General features: G+C 35.5%; 1 protein-coding gene across 8 annotated transcripts in view; it reads right to left on the bottom strand.

Moving 5' to 3' along the window:
* fndc3a (fibronectin type III domain containing 3A) overlaps window positions 1-14,771 on the bottom strand; it is a 96,730-nt gene that overhangs the window by 9,781 nt on the left and 72,178 nt on the right. For all 8 annotated transcript variants that reach the window (XM_067364682.1, XM_067364687.1, XM_067364684.1 and 5 more), the window contains 12 exons: window positions 13,618-13,756; window positions 13,469-13,522; window positions 13,094-13,218; window positions 12,248-12,422; window positions 11,057-11,143; window positions 7,355-7,493; window positions 5,976-6,044; window positions 5,760-5,878; window positions 3,150-3,255; window positions 1,468-1,643; window positions 1,248-1,361; window positions 357-506 (listed from right to left, as the gene is read on the bottom strand). In XM_067364682.1, coding sequence (XP_067220783.1) covers window positions 357-506; window positions 1,248-1,361; window positions 1,468-1,643; window positions 3,150-3,255; window positions 5,760-5,878; window positions 5,976-6,044; window positions 7,355-7,493; window positions 11,057-11,143; window positions 12,248-12,422; window positions 13,094-13,218; window positions 13,469-13,522; window positions 13,618-13,756 — 1,453 coding nt within the window. The remainder of the gene's footprint in view (window positions 1-356; window positions 507-1,247; window positions 1,362-1,467; window positions 1,644-3,149; window positions 3,256-5,759; window positions 5,879-5,975; window positions 6,045-7,354; window positions 7,494-11,056; window positions 11,144-12,247; window positions 12,423-13,093; window positions 13,219-13,468; window positions 13,523-13,617; window positions 13,757-14,771) is intronic.

The raw sequence follows: 14,771 nt of genomic DNA, 5'->3' as shown, positions 1-14,771 counted from the left end.
GACTGAATTAGAACTATATAGCTCTAGTAAATCTGCAGTAACAGTCAGGGATTTAACATATATTTTGTAATTACAAATTGTGCCAATGAACAAACTTTCAGCCAACAATTAGTAGATAACAGCCCTCAATGAAGTAATTAAGGGCTATTTTAAAGACCACAGAGAAAAAAAAAAAAAAAAATCTGTATTTGTCTCTCTCAACCACTGGGTGGCACTGACAATGTAGAGTTGGCACTCATCCAGTCATCTAATGTTTATGAATCATCAAGCTGATTGGTTTATCACATCTTACCATCAACAGCTCAAATATTCAGTATTTTGGCAGAAATAAGCAGGTGTATGATGGTGTTACTCACCTGGACTCTGCAGAAGTAGTTGGTGGCAGGCAGCAGGCCCCTCATCTCATGGGACAGTGCAGCACCAGTGTAACACACCTGCATACTGCCCTCTGCTGCCCCCCACTCCAGACGGTACTCTGAGACCGCCGCTCCATTACAGGGAGGAGCCTGCGTGGGTGCAAAATACAGTAAAGGTGTGAGAAAACAAACACTACACAAAAAGCAATACAAGTAAGAAAAAAAAACAAAGCACCAAAACAAAATGAAAAATAAAAACAAAAAGAAGAAATAAAAAAGCAATAAAAGCACAACAAAACTACATGAGGGGGAAATAGCTATGATATTTTTTATCTATGATATTTTTTAATCAAAAACAGAAAAATTTGAAAACTTTTATATTGCAGAAAAAATAAGCTGCAAATTAAATTAATCACTCAAATCATTCAAATGAAACTGATTCAATCATGTTATTTTAATATTATTGATATTAAAACTGTAGTTTGTTAATATTTTAAATTAGATTTATTTTTATAAAATCTAATTGTTTTCATTTTAATTCTGTTTTAATTTTAATGTAATTATTTTAGTAATTTTGTTACTTTTTTTAAATTTTTCATTATTATTATTTTTAAATCTCTATGTTTTTAATTAAGTTTTAGCTTTTGTTCATTTAATTTTAGTACTTCAACTTAAACTAAACGAAAATGAGAAATGTTGCTTTGGCAACTAAGCTGAAAAATAATAATATTAGGTTTTTTTGAAGTAATTTTTTCAAGTAATGATTTTTAAATTTTTTTTTATGGTTTTAGTTTTAGTTAACAATAATAATCGTGATCCAGTCATAGTGAAATAATTAGCTAAAATGAACCTGGCCTCTCAAAGCTACTAAACATCATGGGATATGCTCACCTCCCAGCTGATCACAGCACACGTAGGTGATTTACAGGTGACATGAGGGGGCCGACATGTGTCAGGGGCCCCCGGACCTGTCGTGACCTCAGAGCGCTCTGAGAAAGGGCCGTACTGGTGAACACAAACAAAATATGAAGCAACTTGGTAGCCGACATAAAACTACATATGGCACATTTTATAAAATCTGTGGCATTTGTAAGGCTAGGCTTGCACATACCCCAGCTTTGTTGGCAGCTCTGATCCGGAAGCCGTAGGTCCTGCCGGGCAGTAAACTGCCAACTGTGCAGTCCAGTTCAGAGCCCTGGTACACTTCCTTGCCCTCCTCCACCTGGGGAGCGAACATTTCCAGGCTGTATGAAGACACCGCACTTCCTCCATCCACCAGAGGGGGCGCTAACAGATGCAACAAGAGAAAGTGTTTAGATACATGAATCATTCTCTGTAAAACACACACATATCTGAAATACCACATATTCAATAAAGACACATTAAAATGAAAAAGTAACAGTAAAGTCTTTCACATTTTTACAAGGCAAATTAAATGCTGTTCTTGTGAACAGTTCTCACAGTTCTCACAATATATCACAGTTTCCACAAAAATATTAAGAAGCACTACATTGATAAAATAAAAAATAGCTTGATTTATCAAGGACACTGAAGACTGGAGTACATTTAAGATTATATTAAAATAACAAAAAGCAATTTTAAACTTCACATCATTATTGTTTTTACTGGGGAAGCTTGTTTTCCGCCACTGCATAAAAATTAAAAAAAGGTAACTGTGACTTGTCTCATAATTCAGATTTTACACCTTTCAATTGCAAGATTATATGTTTTTTTTCTCAGAATTGCGAGATCAACTCGTGAGTTAAAAAGTCCAAATTTTGAGATACAAAAAGTCAGAATGGCGAGTTATAAACTTACAAATCATTTTTTCCTCACAATTATATCCAAGTTTATATACTGTAATTTTTTTTTTCAGAATTATGAGATAAAAAGGTTGCATTTACAGAAACAAGCTTGCATTTTTTCCCCTATATTTTTTTTTAATCAAATACAGTGAATGCAGCATTGGTGAGCATTAGGGACTTCTTTCAAAAACAAAAAAATAAAAAAAATAAAAAAAATCAGAAAAAAAAAATATTCCAAACTTTTTAACAGTAGTGTATAGTGTTGGGGGTAACGCAAGTTATCAGATTACTTTTTTCAATTAACTAATTAAGTAACATTACTTTTAAATTTACAACAAAATATTGGAGTAACTTTATTCAAGTAATGCAAGTTACTTTTTAGTAACTGTTTCCTCATCTATTGACTGACAGCTCTCCTGTCCCCTTGTTGAGAAAAATCGTAAGTGCAGAGGTGTTGTGTGCGCTGTGTGAACATGATGGTTATTGTAGCTCTAGACTAAATGTGAGCATTTTCTCATCTCACTTGCACAAAAACAGATTCAGTATTCCTTAAAATTAATAAAACAGAAAAATGCAAACTCAGAATACTGCGCAAACCTGCAATAATTAAATGTGTTAAATAATACAAATATACTTTGGCCCGGTTTCACAGACAGTCTTATTCATTTCAATTTTGGTGTGAAAGGGCCTTTATATTTGCCAAAAATAGAACTTTTCTTTTGTTATTAAAAACAAGCAAGCATGCCCCGTCCAGGTTAGAAAAAGTAATGCAAAGTAACAGAACAACATTACTTTACATAAAAAGATACTTTTTATTAAGTACCGCAATATGATAATGCACTACTTTTAAAAGTAACTTTCCCCAACACTGAATACACCATTCAACCCCCCAATTAGCCCCAAATACATACTAAACTTAACATGATTTTAACTAATACTTAATTGTTTATACACAATTAATAGGCACAAACACAAAAACAAAGCCTACCCCAGCGTATCTGCACCTCCCTCGCTTTGGGTTTGCCCACGACCCTGGGTGGCTGACATGGGCCAGGAGGAACAGGTGGCGTTTGGACCTGCAAGGCCTCCGTCAACTGAAAGCAACATGAATGAGAAATCAGAAAGACTAGATAATCTTGATCCACTTTAATGGTGCACACCATGTTCCACCTCCTCAATGACAATAGTGTGTGGGCACTGGCTGAAACGCTGACAGCAGACCACAGCCATGTGAGCATCCTCTCACATTCACAGCTGTGAAAACCAGCCGCTTCCTACATAAGTCATAGCTGTGTGCTGGCAAGTCCCGCATGCAGATATGCATCTGTATTGTGCCGACAATGCCATTACAGCTGGGATCAGAAGACGGAAGAAAGAAATTATTATCAGCTGCTTGCCAAAAGTGCTTTGTGATGACGAACCGGGATGATGACTTCATTGCCGGAGCGCCAGCCCAGCACTCTTCTGCTTTGTACATGTGTTTAGTGTTTGCAGTGATACTGGAACATCTTCATTAAGTGTTGAGTGTACAGTATATGGACTATGTACATGTGTCTACGAACAATATTAACATGACATCCATCGCATCAGCATTTGTGTAAGTTTTGTCTGTGTTTTTTTTTTAGATGAATCGTTAAAAGTTAAAAGAACATGACCCTGATCTGCTATGTGGAATGACAAAACTTTGCCTTGGGGCACAGCCTGGTAAAAAGGGTGACAGCCCAACAGAGATGGACAATGTTTAAACCAGAGAATTGTCATATTTAAAGAATACATTAAATGTTAGCAATATAAAGACAAAGGAGTTGGATATTTTTGTTACAGAATAATTTGTAACAATGTGAATACTGACGAGATTGTTAGTAGCAAATTTTAATGAAATTCAAACATGAATTCTTGATACACTGTTCTTCTACAATCGAGAGTACTTCAAATCTTAACAGTATTTTTAACATATTTTAAATTATGTCAGTGCCATTGTTTTGTCTCAAGATGCACACCAGTAAGGTTTTTTTCTAGTGTACTTTTACAAAAGCTACTTAAATATCCTAATTGAACTAAAGCCTAATCCTGTCTTAGGCACGGTTTCACAGACAAGGCTTAGCCTAAGTGTACTTTAGTCTAAGAAGTTTTACCTAAAAAAAATAAATAAATAATAAATAAATAATGCTTTTTATAATATAAATTGTTTTATGCTTTAAAGGAGTACACTTATTTTGATATGTTGACATACCAAAACACATGTAAAGTACTTGATTATCATTTTAATTGAAAGTTATGTACTAAACTATAACTTCATTACAAACGTGTAGCTAAAAATATACTTAAATACATGACATACACATTTTAATAGAAATGACATTAAAGTATATTTTAGTTTACCATAAATGCAGTACATTGTGCAATACACTTTATATTTATTTTTTAAAAATATAATTATATATAAAGATACTTATATAATTATATATAAAGCTACTAAATCCTACTTCAGTGAGTAAAGTTTAGGTAGTTCAGCTAGTTCAGCTATAATATATTGTCATTTAATTGCAACTAACAAGTTAACATTCAGTTCATATCTTAGGATATTATTTTAAAGTATATTATTTCCAAGTGTTTTTTAAAAATGATGCTAAAGAAAACATGGGACTCACAGACATGACACACCCCAAATTAAAGGATTAGTCCACTTTTAAATAAACTTTTCCTGATAATTTACTCACCCCCATGTCATCCAAGATGTCCATGTCTTTCTTTCTTCAGTTGAAAAGAAATTAAAGTTTTTGATGAAAAGGATTTTTTCCATATAGTGGACTTCAATGGGCACCAAACAGTTGAAGAATCTAAAGAAACCATCCCTCATTTTCTAATAAAAAATTATTTATACATTTTAACCAGAAATGCTCATCTTGAACTAGCTCTCTTCTTCTTCTTTATTAGAATTCCAGCAGTGTAGATGCTGCAAAGTGTATTACTGCCCTCCACAGGTCAAAGTTTGAACGAATTGTTATATACTATTGAACTAGCATATTGCATATAAAAATTAGTTCAAACTTTGACCTGAACTTTTTTTTAGAAAATGAGTGATTGTTTCTCTAGATAAGAACATTATTTCTCGTCTGGGATTGTGAAGAACAATTTGAAGCTGCTGTGAAAATAATTTTGATCTTCAACTGTTTGGTGCCCATTGAAGTCCACTATATGGAAAAAAATCCTGGAATGTTTTCATCAAAAACCTTTCATTTCTTTTCGACTGAAGAAAGAAAGACATGGACATCTTGGATGACATGGGGGTGAGTAAATTATCAGGAAAAGTTTATTTAAAAGTGGACTAATCCTTTAAGCACAGTTTTTTTCCCCCCCTGTATTGAAAGAAACAGGAATTTGTTTATTTTTAGCCAACAGCCTTTAGCTTATGTCACAGGAATGCGTGTACTATAAAGCTCAGTGTTGCAGGAGGTATTAGAGGAGAAGGACATTCTCTTTCTAGAGAGCATTTCATTTTAGATAAGTGAAATGAGCAAGATAAATCATCACTATTTAAAATTAAGGTTTAACTTGGCCCTAGAGAACCAAGTTATCCATGTTTTGTGTGACATACCGGACTCTCTCCTCCCACACTGATGCAGTGGACTCTAGCCTGGTATGAACATCCTGGGCTCAGTCCGTCACAAACAAACTCCATACCTGAACCAGTGTAAACCTGATTCCAAGAAGAACCTGAAAACACATACAAACAAACAATGAAATAACCATAACAATGCCAGGATCAAATTAAGCATGTGTAGACACACCAGAAAACTTCAGTTGAACGTACCACTTAACCCTTCAGACAGCTCCACCACATACTTCGTCACATCTGAGCCACCATTGTCTTTGGGAGGGTCTGAGGGGAAACAACAAAAACATCCTTGCTATTAGCAACTGCAGCCAGTTCTTCATACTGAAGTACATTCTGCATTTTTGTTCAAACATTTTAATATAATATAAATGGCGAAAAGCTTGTGCAACTCCATCTTGGATGAAAAATTCTTGTATCGATAAAGAATACATGCCTAAAAATGTTGCCTAGATAGGCAGTAGAAATGCACTGAAATTAACTTTTAATCAATACCAAAATTAAAGTTTTCATTTAGAGGAAACTAAAAGTAAACTTAACCTAATAATCAACATGCAAATAAAAAAAGAAATTTTATATTAGATTTTATATTTATATTGAGAGCGAGGTTTAGATGAATATGTAAATATGTGCTGTGCTCTTTCCTCTAAACAAAATACACACACAACAGAAATGACAGCGATGAGAAAACAGCAGTTAAGAAAGCATCTGATCATAGCGATGTGGATATGTTTGACCAGCTCTGCCATTTGGCACTCCAGTCAAGTCACGTCACGTTTATTTATACATCGCTTTATACAATATATTGTTTAAAAGCAAGTAGTTTTACAGTATTAAACATTAAAAAAAATAGAGTGTCTCTTTCGATTAGAATTAAAGCGGCTTTCCAGTGTGTTCATGTGTTCACTCTCGGGCATCCAACCTCGAGTGACTGAATATAAGAAATGATCTGGAGAAGATTTTCACATCAAAGAAGGTGGATCCTCAGAGCCACACCTTCCTATTACATCATCGTTATTTCAGAGGTATTTACCAGCCGGAGGGAACATTTCTGTAAAGTTCGCTCTGGCAAGGAGTTTCAAACTCTGAAACGAACACAAAACGAACTTTGTTTTGGCCTGATTTTGTTCGAAATTGCATCACACCAATACGTTCTTCAATTTCACTTGAAGGGGCCTAAAGGGGGTCAAACACTGGATGAGAAGCGCAACACCACGCCACTTCTTTAAAATGTGAACACAATGTACGCACACACCGGCGGCTGTACAAAAACATTTTTGGATGAAAGTTTAGGTTTTTGAAATTTTAGTGCATTAACAGCAATGTTTCCATCCACATATTTTTAAGCGAAGTTTGAGTTATCACATAAAAATTGCTAGATGGAAACGCAAGAAGCACAAATTCTAAAAATGCGCATAAACTTTTTTTTTGTGTGTGTGTGTGTGTTTCAGTTTTTTGACTGATCCATAAAAAACTGTCAAAGTGGTTAAATCATAAGACTAAATCATAGGTGATTTTTAGATTTTTTTTTTCTGTCAAGAATGTATCTTTATGTGTTCATAACATGTCGAACTGACCCCAGGTCAGGCGGAAACTGGTCGGGTGAGGTTTTCCCTTCACTGTGAGTCTGCAGGGGCAGCCCGGTCTGTCAGGGGCCGTTGTGAACTCAGACACAGCGCTGGGGTTACTCTTCCCTTCTGCATTATAGGCAATAACCTGCAATGATTAAAAGGAAAAAGAAAAATTAGGCAGAATATGTGTGTCTGTCGGTGTGAGTGTGAGTGTGTGTGTGTGTGTGTGTGTGTGTGTGTGGGAGGGGGGGTTCATTAATTATTCAAAATGTCACAATGCTAAAAAAATCTGAATGGTCCTCAAAATAGTCTTCATTATGACTCACCCAAACACTGGGTGCAGAGGAAATGGAAATCTCTAGGGCCTTTCAAAAGCCTTTATATTCACCACCAAATATATCTCACTCAGAAACAGTTTTCCCCTGATAAAGTGCAGGATGAGGAAGTGTTTCACGGTTCAGAAATAAACGGTGGTGTTGTGATGTCATCTGTCATAGTAATTGGCAGTAATTGGGGATGTGAGCTCTCGGCAGGTAATCAGCTCCTCTCATCAGGACACACACAGTCGTTCTGATTGCATTAATACATTTTTGTTTTTGGAAATAAAAGATTATGATCAGCACATCCCTAACGACACCAAAGAGCAGTGACCGATCGCATCAGTACACCACCTGCTTCATCTCACAGCCGCTGGAAACAGGTGAGTCAGTGAGGAGATAAAGAGTTGAAGAGAAGACAAAACAAGAACGAACTAAAAAACAAAGGAAAGAACAAGCTAATGATGTAATGAACAAAAGAAAAACAACAAGATTAAAAGAAAAATAAAGAGAACAAGAATAAATAAAAGAACAAAAAATGAAATGGGCTAACAAATGAAAGACGAATAAAATAAACTGATAATGAAAGAAAGAGAACAAAAGACAGAGCAAACAATGAACAAACGGAAAAGAAAAAAAAATTCTTTAAGTTGATATTTATTTGATGATTATTATAATTATAATTATATATGATTTACTCACCCTCAAGCCATCTTAGGTGTATATGACTATCTTCTTTCTGATGAGCACACTCAGAGATGTATTTAAAAATATCCTTAGTACTCCAAGGTTTATAATGGTTGTGAATGGGGGCCCAGATTTTGACTCCAGGGGGTTAATAAAGGCCTTCTGAAGTGAATGATGTGTTTGTGTAAGACAAATATCCTTATTTAAAACTTCATAAAGTAAAATAACGAGCTTCCGTCGCAACAGCCATATGCATTCAACCCATATGCCGCTGTTGCCTTTGGCTTGCTTAGTTGGGGACACTTGACATTTGCTATTCAACAGTGCTTTGATCTGCCTGCATTGACACTATTCTTTAAGAGCTGCTGTGCAGCCAAAATAATGTACCAGTTTTCAATGTAAAGCTGCTTTGACACAATCTACATTGTAAAAAGCGCTATATAAATAAAGGTGACTTTACTTGACATGTCCAGAAAGCGCTAACTTCTGTGACACAATGAAATAACGTTCTACACTACGCCATGATGTACTACGCTATGTTCTAAGCTACAAAGCGTAGAACGTCATGTCATTGTGTACTATGTCATGAAAGTCTGTTCACTTCAGAAGGTCTTTATTAACCCCCTGCAGTTGTATGGATTAATTTTTTTATGGATGGATGCATTTTTTGCATAAGGATTGCACTAAGGATATTTCTAAATATATCTCCGGTTGTGATCATCTGAAAGAAGATAGTCATATACACCTAGGATGGCTTGAGGGTGAGTAAATCATGGGATAATTTTCATTTTTGGGTGAACTATCCCTTTAACCCTCTGGAGTCTGAGGCTGATTTGGGGCCTGGAGAAGTTTTCACATGCCCTGACATTTGTGCTTTTTTCAGTTGTTCATAAACATATTAATGGAAAAAGTGTCATTACACTGTATTCAGCACAAACTAGGCTACAATAATATGTGAGGAACATGTATGTACATGTTTGTGTTTTTGAAGGAATAACATTTATGCGTGGTTGTTGAAAAAACAAAAAACTTAAGTCACTGAAATAAGGCCAAAAAAAGTATAATAAATCTGTGTTCATAAGACTTTAGGGTATTGGAGGTTGTAGACTAGAGTTTTTGCTTCAAAATTATGTAAAAATTATGCTGCCTACTCCTTCATATAAAACAATATATTGATTTAGTTTTTGTAAGACACTTTTTGCCAAGAAACACAGTATGCGAGGAGGCGTGAATCACCACTGAAAATGGGCCATTCTCACCTGAGAAGACAAAATAATTGGATAGTAATGAGCTGAAATGACTTGCATATTAATGAGGCATTTCAGTCAGGTAGGCTGTGAAAAAAACCTTCTGTGATGTCTCAAGCTCATTATGATATATGAAACATACAGAAAAATATTATTACAATGTAAAGTAATGGTTTTATATTATACATTAAAATATAATGTATTTCTGTGATGCAAAGAGTCTGAATATAGGCTTTTAGTTTAAAAGCGTGCACATTTGGAGAAATATTGGATTCTCATATGCTTGTCAATTTTCTATACAGAGGAGTTATATTTATTTAATATTCACTGTCATTACAATGAGCGCTGGTGTTTTCAATTCATCCTTGAAGTCAGAGGGCGCTATGTGCATTTTTAGTCCACAAATTCATCTAAAAGAAGAAGAGGCTATTCCATGAATGGAGTTTCCAATTCATACAGCAGCAGGAGGGCGCTAAAGAAACAAAAACTCATCTAAACTTCATCTGTAGAAGACAAGTAAACAGGAAGTAACTGCATGTCTTCTAGAGATCGCTAACCATGACTTTTACATCCAGATAAACACTTTTCAAGACAATAAATACACGATTGAGATGATGAATGCATGTATTGACTGAATTTGCGTCTGAATAGCGCTGACTCCGTGGGCGTGGCCGCATTAGCGGATAATGAGCTGAATCACGGACTTCTGACATGGCTCTCTTTTCAGACAGATTACATAAACACAGAAGGTTTTGACTTACATGATTTAAAACCTGACATCTTAACGTTTTTTTAGACATAAGTGTAATTTTTTTGTCATTAGTATTCACTAAGTTACAGTTCATTTTCTGAGAACTATCAGATTGGACTTCGTTCAGAGGGAGATGAGAGATCACGCATCATGTTAGTTTTCTTTATTTTGCAAAAAGCACAACATTCTGTTTTTACTCTGAGTGTACACAAATGAAAGAAGATATTCCACGGATTAAAATGGTGTATAACTCTTAATTGTATGTGCAACATTGACGGAGTATTTTGAGTCTCTTTCACACTGATAAGAAAAAAACCACGGTGGTATCGCCGGCGATACCGTCAGACCTCAGAGTGTTAATGAACAAATAAAGAAAAAAATCTTATCAAAAATTTAAAGAACAAGAAAAGAAAAAAACTAAAAAATAAAAGAACAAGAAAGACTGAAAGAGAAAAAAAAATAAATGGAAGACAGAAACAAAAGAATGAAGGACAAATAATGTTCAAGCAAAAGAAAAACCTGTTTAAAATAAAGAAAATAACTAACAAACAAAAAGAAACAAAAACAAAAGAAACACACAAACTAAAAACAGACTCAGTAACGAACAGAAAGAATAAAATTAACAAAAGAAAAAAACAACAACAACACACATACTGTATAAACGGAGCCAAGAACCCATCAATCATGCGTGTTTGTGTGTTCTCACCCTGAACCTGTACGTGGTGCTCCTGTGGAGGTTTCTGACAGTGTGTGACAGGTCGTCTCCATCATAACTGGCCTGGAACCCATAACCCTGTGCAACACATTCATGAGAACACATTAGACACTGAGGCATGAAACAAACCTGGCCAACTTCTATGGACCTGTTGACATCACAATTTAACTTTTGCCTTAGACCTCTCACAAGAAGCCAGCTGAGACATATCGCCGTTTATTACCCAACTGTTTACATAACATGTAGCATTCTCAGGCTTGACAGTCTAATGGCCCAAAACAAACATAAAAATTACATTTGTTTCCATTTTGTCTAAAAACAACCTGTAATGTTATCATTGTTTTATAACTTAATAGAATTATACTTTAATAATATAATTTAATTAATAATAAAATACAATGCATTTAATTGTTTTCTTTTAAATAATTAAGTTACTAAAATATTGATTACTATAGTTTTTGTAGTAAAAAAGAAGAAATAACAATAATTAAACAATTATGCTTATATTTTATCAGACAGACAAAAATAATATCTGCATTAAAAAAACAAAACAAAACAAAACAATGTCTACTGCATTAGACTGTCAAAACAAAACAAAGTAACATTTTTGCCACAAGCTACACAAGTAGGCAGTCACTCAGTCCAGGATGCATCAGGACAAATTAACATTTACACTGCTGACCAACATGCATCTCTGACCCCCTCTAAAATCTGAGATGGAGGTTCATACCATCTGTAAGCAGGACTTCTATGTCTGATATTTTATCATCTTGGTTTAAGGCCTTTGAAGTCTTTAAAGTCACCATTATATCAAAATGGAAAATTCTTGTTTTTATATGGACTATTACAGCATTTATTATAAATTATTCATCAGTGCACATCATTTTTTTTTTTTTTTTTAAATTCACGTGCCTCCTCATCTTTAATCAAAGTAACTTCCCCTCCCTCTTGCAGCTCATCTCTTCTCTGATGATGTGTTCACTGGTGTGAGGGCAGAACAACTTGTCACTCACATGAGATCCACCAATAGCAAACCACAATCATTCATGGACAAAATCAACTCCCACTCCACATTTGTTCTTGTTCGTTTATATTTCACTCAGATATATTTCACAATATAGCTAAAAAATGATTGCAACTTTTGTCATTTCTGTAAAAAGTGTGTGTGAATCTCTCACTCACTGAGCCCTCCTCTTCCATCTCCAGCACGTAAGCGATTTCGTCCTCTTTGGGCGAGCCGGCCGGCCTTTGCCACCGCACGCAGAGCCATGTGACCCCAGACTGAATCAACTCAGGGCTCAAGGGGGGAGCAGGAACACTGCATGATGTCATGACATGGACGACTTCACTGAAGTCACTGCAGAAAGAGCAAAAAACAGGTAAGTGATTGTCATGAAGACAAAAATAATGGTAACACTATTTTAGTGTACTTGCTATATGTTACATGTACTTACTATAGTAATAACTGTAAATGATGCATAATTACATGCAACTAACCTTAAACCAATCCCTATTATTAACATTACTCAGTACTTAATTGTATTACACTGTAACTAGTACAGCTTAAAATAATGTGACTAAATTATTTTTTAATAAAAAGAAAAATGAGATTCACATTTATTTATTGGCTAATTATTTGACCAGTCGTTGCAATAAACGCATTTAAACTGACTTGTCAGGTTGAGAGTGTCTATATTCTGCCATGTAAATAGCGAATCCGCCGTGGTGCAAGCGCACCTGCCTTTTAAAGAGAATAGGAGATGACACTCTGATTGGTTTATTAAATGTTATGCCTAAAACACACCCATGACTCATTAAGAGATTAGGTACAACCCTTTTGGACCATGTGGATGGTGCATCGACCATTTATTCTGTCGTTAAACTAGCAAAAGTGGATTCGGACACGACCTAAGTGCACCTGCGCCGTGTGCTTCAGACCATGCGTTTAGATCGTTAAAACAGTGCCCACAATGTTTACTGTCTCTTTCTTTAGGAGCTGGATTGAGGAGCCTCCCGACTGATACACACCTGACCCCCATGTCATTTTTGGCAGCCAGCCGAAAGGAATATCTGGAAGCTGTGGAGAGTTTGGTGAGTCTGTACTGCTTCTGAGGGCCGTAGTAGCACTGTTCAAACACACCTGTCCCCTTCCCCTGTTCACAGAGCACAGCCCAGGATTAGCACTTTATACAATATGAATGGTTAAACCTCACCTTACAGAGTGAACACTAATACTAATGCTTTACAATTTTAATAATATATATTTTTTTCACTTTACAGTTGAACTCCTTAAAAAAAAAAGTGTACTTAACTGTCATGAAATAAAAATGGGCTTAATCTTAGAAAAACTTAAATAAAAATAGGAAATATGAACCGAAACAGCAATATTGAAAAATAACATGCCTCGTCCCACTGAAGAATATAGTTTTGGATCTTGGAACCATTGTCACACGGAGCCTAGGAAGAAGTATTTGTTTTTAATGTTACACAGTTAATGTCAGTAATAATATGTTGTTGGCATTTGTCAGTGTGTTAATGTGTACGCCGCACACCTTCCACTGTAGGACGAGGCTGCTCTTGGTGCCGCTGGCTTTGCGTGGAGGGCTGGGTGTATCTGGCTCACAGGTCAGAGTGGTGAAGCTCACGGGCTCTGAAGGGACACCTTGTAAACAGTTACACATAGCCTGGACCCTAAACACACACACAATTATATTAGCATACTCAGACACTATACAAATACCAATATTTAACAAAGGAATAATTTTAGAACTTATAAAGGATTGTATTTATAAAGAATTATCATATTTATAATAAAACTAATATAACTACATTATATATTTATAAAGAATTTTATTTAAAAAGATTTGATATTCAAATAACTAATCTAACTATATCATTAATAATAATAATAATAATAATAAATATAGCTGCAAGCAGCAATTACGGGGCCAAGCACAAAAACGGCACAAGAAGCCAGCCAACATGGCCGTGAGCATCAGACCAACAGCAGCAGTGAGCAATTAGAAAAAAAAGTTATTAGCATTTTTGTCAAGTTTGTTATAACTTTTGAGCACGAGGTGGCGCTGGTCCGAAACTTCTCAGGCTGCTTCAGGGCATTGTCCTGATGACCCATACCAAATTAATGAATTTTGGTCAAACCCATCAGAAGTTATAAGCAAAAATAGCCATTTTTCATATCTCCACTCCAGTAGGTGGCGCTGCGCCGAAACACTGTATGATGCCTCAGGTCATGCTTGTGATGACACGTACCAAGTTTGGTCTGAATATGTCAAAGCATTGTAGAGATACAGCTTCAAGAGTAATTTTTGCATCATCTCTCAAATTCTTTGCTCCGGTATACGAAAACGGTTTGACTTATCAACTTGAAATCCATAACTTTTTGTCGGCATGGTCTGAAGATGATACGGTTCAATTTTGGTGAAAATCGGAGCAAAGGTCTAGGAGGAGTTTGAAAAAGTAGGTTTTTAAAGAAAAACAATATGGCGGACAGGAAGTTCAGCTGAATATGGCAAATTTGATATCTATGTTCTCAGCATGACCCAAGGAATCTATTGAGACCAGTTTCATTACAATCGGTAGATATTATCAAAAGTTATTAGCATTTTTGTCAATTTTGTTATAACTTTTGACCACAAGGTGGTGCTGGTCCGAAACTTCTCAGGCTCCTTCAGGGCATTGTCCTGAT

This window comes from Chanodichthys erythropterus, chromosome 17 (assembly GCF_024489055.1).
Source record: "Chanodichthys erythropterus isolate Z2021 chromosome 17, ASM2448905v1, whole genome shotgun sequence".
Classification (NCBI taxonomy): domain Eukaryota; kingdom Metazoa; phylum Chordata; class Actinopteri; order Cypriniformes; family Xenocyprididae; genus Chanodichthys; species Chanodichthys erythropterus.
Note: the sequence above shows the minus strand (reverse complement) of the source record. Positions and strands in the feature narration are given on the sequence as shown.